General features: G+C 33.2%; 1 protein-coding gene across 1 annotated transcript; it reads right to left on the minus strand.

The window, feature by feature from the left end:
- Positions 1-763: 763 nt before the first annotated feature.
- Positions 764-1,702, minus strand: LOC145067388 (uncharacterized). The gene is made up of 3 exons (XM_079014540.1): positions 1,615-1,702; positions 1,271-1,526; positions 764-1,208 (listed from the first exon to the last, which is right to left on the minus strand). The coding sequence occupies exons 1-3, from the start codon at positions 1,700-1,702 to the stop codon at positions 764-766; spliced, it is 789 nt and encodes a 262-aa protein (XP_078870666.1).
- Between the last annotated feature and the right edge of the window lie 5,804 nt (positions 1,703-7,506).

Consider the following 7,506-nt stretch of genomic DNA (forward strand, 5'->3'; position numbering starts at 1 on the left):
ACAAATCTGTTGGATTTGAACTTGACAGGGACCTAAATGTAAGTTTATTGGATGGGTTGATGAGGAAGGATGTGGACGATCTACTAGGATAATTCCAGGGCTGTTGAAGGCTAAGAACAAAGTTGAAGCTGAGAATCGGCTGCTAAAGATAATCATTATTTTAAGTTGGGTGTTCATAGGAATCATTATTTACAAGTTATAGTGCTTAAGAAGATCCAACTAGTATGCTATGTATGATGTTTGTCTTTTTTGAACTTATTTTGACTTCTATGATCCATCTAGTTGGTTGTTGTATGTGAATTTGAAGTGTTTTGAAGTGTTTCTGGAATGTATTTTGATTAAGAGTTTGTGAATTTGATAATATTTTGGTTAAGTGTTTGATTACGTGTTTTTGGAGCTTATTTTGACTTCTATGAGCCATGTATTTTCATCAAGTGTTTCTGGAACTTATTTGGAAAAGTAAACACTAACAATTGACAAAAACAACCAATAACATATGCTAACAATCGACATAAACAACCAATAGCACAAGTGAGATTTAATAAAGGGTAATTTAGTTTCCATACTTTCCATAGCATAGTTTCATACATCAACAAAATGGTTAATAGTTTCATACATCAACAAAATGGTTAAGCAAAAGAAACATAATTTACCCAAAAGTATTAACCATAAGGACACATTTTTACCAAAAAGACACAGTTTAACCAAAAGAACTGATTAACCAACAAAACAAACTTTCACTAATAGATCAAGTCTCTTTCCCTCAACCAGCTTTTCCTTTTCCCTTACCAGAACCACCAGGACCACCAGAACCACTAAGAGCACTAGCTTTTTGTCCCTTACAACTCCTTGCATTATGACCAATGTTGTTGCACTTTGAACAAGTAACCGATTGAAGCATTCTTGATGCACTATTACCCTTCACCATGTCATCAATTTCATAAGTTGATTTTCTGCGTTTCTTCTTTGGTCTACCTATTGTGACACGATGTTTAGGAGGAACCAAAGTTGTTGGACACACAGACTTTTCCCACATGCTTCTCCCATTAATGGGCTCAATTTTGAATGAGTACATATGTTTCCAAGTTTTTAGCCAATATACCTCATGCACCCAAGTTTCTGGTATTCCAACATCCTTACTATTCTTCCTCATCTCCCATATAGTAGCAACAGCATGTTTGCATGGCATCCCAGTGAGTTCCCATTTCCTGCAGGAGCATGTTTGTTGAACCACATCCACCGCGCATTGGTCCATCCAAGGGCCACTTACCTGATACTTACCATTTCCACAAAATACAGATCTATAATCTTCTGCCTTTTTTTTATATTTTCCAAAGTCTGCATAGCTGTAGGTGTCAAAGGACCAGTACATTTCCCAATGGCCTTTTCTACATTCACAATCTTCTTCATTAGATATTCCCTAATGAACTCTAGGCAAGTAATAATTGGTTTATCACGACCCTCATTCAGTTTTCCATTGAATGTTTCACACAAGTTATTAAGAATCACATCAGAATGTGCTCTCCCTGTCCAATCACATCACTTAAAGTCAATTCTAAAAAACTACACAAACCAGGAAAACATAAAGAATGTTATTAGAGTGAAATGTTATACCAGTGAAATGGGACCTATACCAGTGCTGAGGTGGTATCTTTTTAAGCCACTCATTACAATCCTTGTTTAATTTCTTTAGCTCTTCCATGCCTTTGTTAAACTATTGTACATGTGTTGCAGTTGCACATGTCCATAAGAGGTCTTCGAAAGGTTTACCCCTCCATTGCTTCCTCATGTTATCCCGAATGTGACGAACACAGTAACGATTTTCAGCACAAGGAAACAAGGTTGCAATTGCATTTAGAATACCCTAACAATCATACATAGATTTTGTTAGTAAACAATTTAGAAATAAAGTAAAAAAATCTATGATTTTAGTACCTTTTGCCTGTCTGTTATAAAAGTGAAATTAGAATTAGTATTCAAGCCAAGACCCTCCCCAAGACAACTCAAAAACCAAGTCCATGAACTGATGTTCTCTGTTTCAACCACCGCATATGCCAATGGATATGTGCCATTATTACCATCTAGTCCCTTCATTTTATGATAAATAACAATCATGAATAGATTTTTACTTATTTTTATGTATAACAATAAGTAAAAGAACCATAACTAAAACTTACCACGGCTGAAAGAATTTGTCCTGGAAATGGACCCTTCATGAAAGCACCATCAAAGCCAAGAAAATCCCTCTTTCCAGCTGCAAAGCCTTTCTTTAAAGCTCCCAAGCATATGTAAATGCGTCTGAATGTCCTTGTTTCACTGTGTGGATTTCCTTCGCTTTCAACATCAACCCTAATAGTCGTATCTGGGTTACGAGTTTGCAACTCAACAATGTAATCTCTGAGTAAACTATACCGAGTAACGAAATCTCCTTGCACAAGGTTTAGAGCCTCAGATTTTGCCCTAAATGTTTTCATCCTAGAAAGATCTACCTTAAACCTCCATTGTAGCTGTTCTTGCAAAGCCCTAATTGGAATAGTAGGGTTACTTTCAACCTGTTCAACAATGTTAGAAGAGAGGAATTTATACGTACATGCTTTTACTGTTCTAGTTTGAAGACATTTATGGACTTTGTTGTACGTTTTAACTGTCCAGTTGACATCTTTTTTCCATTTACTAGCTAATAAGACCCAAGGACATATTTCTTCTTCATCGTTGACTTCTACATTAGGCCCAAGCTTTGGTATTGTTCCCTTACAAACCCATCTCACTCTATTCTTGTCATTTTTTTCAAGGGCCAGCTCCCTTCTAGTCTCTATGGCATGGAGTTTTACCTTATCCTTAAACTCCTTTGCTGAACCAAATTTTTGAAAAATATAGAAGGGTTCACTAACAAGTGCTTCATCATTCTCATGTCCCCTTTGAATTGGTCTTATTGATTTCTTTCTTTGACCATTAATCCCCTCATCTGATGATGAATCAGATGCTAAAAAGTCAGTGTTAATCACCTCTAAAGCTTCATCCTGTGTGCCTTCATCAACCACAGTGTTAGACGACCCTCCAACCCATTCCACATCTTTGTCGATATTCATTTCAAAATCTTGCATATCCACATTAATATCATCCAATATATTTTCAATGTCCACAAAAAAATCACTATCATCACTTTCATCATTGTCACTCTCTAACTCACCAAACTTACCAAAGTTATTAGCATCATTAACCAAGTCATTCTCCATATGATCAGTGAGAGTAGCATCATTACCCAAATCATTCTCCATATGATCAGTGAGAGTAGCATCATTACCCAAATCCTTCTCTAGATGACCAGTGGGTGTAGGATCGTTACCCGATTCTTTCTCCATGTGATCCATGTGATCCTCCAAGTCAACAGCAGGTGTGCTATGCCACTCCAGGAACAGACTCTTTGAACAAGATGGAGGTTCAGTAATCTCCGTTATACGAACTTTACTGTGGGTTGGGGACATTAAATGGGTGTGCAAAGTAGTTTTGTCATGCTCTATATATACCTCAATTAACTTATGCTTAGCCATAAAACTCCCCACATCTTCATTACTAGCTAAAGCGAATAACCCAAAATCTAAATCGCTTAAAGGCCTTTGAAAGTGATAGTAAAGTGGTTTACCTATTGAAGCATACCCTAGGTCTTCCATCATCTCATCAATGTCATGAACGGAAAAGGTATCAATGTCCAGTAAATCAACAAATGTTTGCTTCCCACGAATATACTTCCTTCCAGGAAAGCTTGTAAACTCACCTCCATGGTGCATTCTTATTGAAAACATTGTCGGATGTCCAGCTGTAGAGGAGAGAATCGTTTTTAGCTAACAAAATTAAACCTTTAACAGTCAATATCATTCAAACGAAAGTCAATCAAACATACCATAACTTTGATCAACGTCTATTTCAGCCATTTCACCACGAATGAGCCAAGAAACCATTGCAATTCTTCGTTCTTGCAGTCGTCACCACTAGGGTTTTCACGTAAGGATTTTGCACATAGCTATGTGTTTTTTTGGGTATACGATTGTGTAATGTAGAGTATGAGCGTATGATCGTTTAATTGAACGCATTGATTTCTTAAACAGGCGGTATGAAGAATAAGTAAAATGACGGAAATACCCCTCAACGTGCAAGGCACGTGGGGGTTTTAACTCCAAAATCAAACAGAAGGTTAGATGAGGGACCAGGCGTGCACTAAACCAAACTATTAAGGATTGGCAGGGTTAAAAAATGGAGTTAGGGACTAGGCGCGTAACAAACACCAAACCATAGGGACCATTCGTGTAATTTGTCCAAAATACTATTTTTCCCTTGATTTTTTGATTTATTTAAATAAACATACCCTCAATCCCACCCCCCTTCACCTTACGTTACCTATCTCACTATTTTTTCCTATTTAAATAATAGTCTTTTTATGTAAGATATGGATCAAACGTGTAACAAAAATAAATAGTAGGGAGCAAACGCATAACAAAAACATATAGTAGGGACCTTCCAAGTTAAGAAAATTAGTTAGGGACCCAACATGTAAATTACTCCAAACCATAATGACCACTCGTGTAATTTACTCTAAGAATTTTATTGATGTTCGGAGTCATGATTTTTTGTAGATTCATGCAACTAGATTTTTTATGATTGATTCTTGATTTTTAGATTTATATTTTGTTGAAATTGATTGAAATAAATTCAATAATTTAAGAACATCATTATTAAACTATTATTTCCTTTTTAAAACAAAATTGTTATGTTACCACCTAAGCCTCTTCTCTCTTGGAGATTGATCGCAGGTAATCACCCTTTTTTATCAGCCTCTCCAATCGATCTCAACCCATTGTTTCTTCTTTCAATTGATCGCAAGCCCTTCTTCCTTTTTCTCAAGTTTCAAGTTCGATTAGAAGGAATACCGAAGAATAGAGCAAATGGTCGGAGATGGTGCAATGCATTGCACCAAGATTTTGGTTGTGCAAGTATATAGACTCATGGAGTTTTTAAGGTTTGTTTTGATCGAATTGCAATATTATTTCATAAAACCAACCCACCAATGAAACTCAATAGATATAAATACAACCCAACATATAGATATGATCTTATCTTTCGTATGTTACAAGTAAGTCATGGTCTTTAGTATTCTTCAAGGTACGTTCATGAATATTTCTTCTAAAATTTCACCTTAATTGAACTTTTGTAGTCGTTTTTTTCTTCTATCATATGGTTTTTGTTGTTTTTTTTTTTTAAAAGATGATGATTCAGGTTTCGTCTGATACCTGTTTGTTCAAGTGCTTAAGAGAACAAAAAATATGTTCTTTTTTTTAATCTTTCTTCTTGCTGGGTAGACCTTCTTAATTTTTTCTGATCGACACTTCTGCAATAAGATTGAAGAATATTTTTTTTCGCTTGAAATGATTATGTTCAAGGTTCTTTTGTTACCAGTTTGTTGAAATGCTCGAGAGAAGAAATTGAAAGTCATCTTCAACCCGCTAAAATATATCCTTTTGCCATTCTTCCTCAACTAATTTTTGTATGTGGATGTATAGACATCAGTAAGAACTATAACTAGAGGAAGATAATGCTTTACAAGTCAAACAATTATGCATATAAATTTATCCTTTAGTGTTAGTTGATGGCTAGCTATAACATCTTCATTGCTGACTTATTGATTCTTTTAAGCATTTCAGCGAACAACTAGTGTGCAATAATAATAAAAAATACACAAATTTGTTTTCAAAGAACTAATTCCACTAAAACAAGTATGTTTTCAATTATGTATAAAAAAAATATGGGTTTTGATATGGAACTCTAACCAATCACCATTGATTTTGTGTTTTTGGTTTCTTCTGATAATCCTTTGAATCATTAGGACATAAGTAAGCACATTTTTCTTGAAGTAGGTGTTGTTGCTCTTCTTTTAGGGGATATGGAAGTTAAAACAAACAAAGGGTGAATTTTAGAGAAATATTGGTAGCATTGATATGCCTTACCATGATCAACCATTACAACCCTCATTACTCAATACTAACAAATTTCACATCTATCAATGCTCACTTAAGAGCAATAATAGATTCTAATATTTCCAAAACAGGCCCTCGTCAAATTTGGTATGTAGAAACTTTATATGCTACTTTCCATCAAGGTTGTTATGTTGTTAATATATAGTCCTTCATCTATTCTTGTTTTATAGAGAAATTATAGCTGCAGTTTGATCAAAAAAACCATTTACGGTTTCTAATATCATGGCAATCTCATCTAAATTTAGTAGCTGTGGTGGGAAGCCATCAATGGATGTGCATGTGACTGTTTTAATCAAACTTTTAATCGACAAGTGAGTCTCAATTTGAATAATTTATATTTTTTCTATAAGTTTGTTGATGTGGAAGGTCATTCTTATGCATATGCATATGCATAAACTTATTTATATGCATACGAATATACTTAATCTTATATATATATATATATATATATATATATATATATATATACACACACACACATATACTTATGAATATGTATATAGTTACTCCTATGCATATGCATATACTTATTCTTATGCCAAAATTTTTGAACCCTTAGATGCAGATGCATAATTGTAATCAGTCCCAAATGACTCGATCCTATAGGTTATTTTGACTAACCCTTTTAGAATAAAAAAATATGAATATACATCAAATATTCATATGCATATGTATATACATATACTTATTAATATGCGTATGTATATGTATATGCATATACATATGCATATATATATATATATATATATATATATATATATATATATAGATAGATATATTGATTCATATAGATATGCATATACTTATGAATATGCATATATCATATACTTGTTCTTATGAATATGCTATACATAAGCATAATCATATGTATTTAATTACATTATGAATATACTTATTCCTATGCATACATATATATATATACACACACACACACACACATAAAGAGTTATACATGTGCATATGCATATACGTATGAATATGTGTATGTCATATACTTATTCTTATGCATATTTATATACATAAGCATAATCATATGTATTTAATTGTCTTATGCATATATTTATTCTTATGCATATGCATGTGTCATGTACATATTGTTATGGATATGCATATACATAAGCATAATCATATGTATTTAATTGCCATATGCATATAGTTATTCATATGCGTAGGTATACACACACACACACACACACACACATATATATATATATATATATATATATATATATAAGCATATGCATAGGTATACACATGTATTTATTCATATGTATGTGTATATCCGTACTCTTATGCATACAAATAAATGCATTAAATTGTTTTTTTTTTTTTTTTTTAAATTTGCATATGTATATGCACATGTTTTTTAAAAATATGCGTATACCCAAAAAGAATGAATATGCATTAAAATGCATTTTTTTGAAAAAAAATCTTTTTTTAAATATTAATTTCGAATTGTAAGGAATATCTTCGCTGA

Source organism: Lactuca serriola, chromosome 8, assembly GCF_051521515.1.
Source record: "Lactuca serriola cultivar US96UC23 chromosome 8, Lser_US96UC23_V15, whole genome shotgun sequence".
Classification (NCBI taxonomy): Eukaryota; Viridiplantae; Streptophyta; class Magnoliopsida; order Asterales; family Asteraceae; genus Lactuca; species Lactuca serriola.

Excerpts from the sequence above, each read along its gene's own strand:
- LOC145067388 (XM_079014540.1), bottom strand. The coding sequence starts at position 1,702 with ATGGAAGAGCTAAAGAAATTAAACAAGGATTGTAATGAGTGGCTTAAA. Across the intron at positions 1,527-1,614 it reads GTATAGGTCCCATTTCACTG|GGAGAGCACATTCTGATGTG; the intron begins GTATAACATTTC and ends GTGATTGGACAG. Across the intron at positions 1,209-1,270 it reads GTGGAAATGGTAAGTATCAG|GAAATGGGAACTCACTGGGA; the intron begins GTAAGTGGCCCT and ends ATGCTCCTGCAG.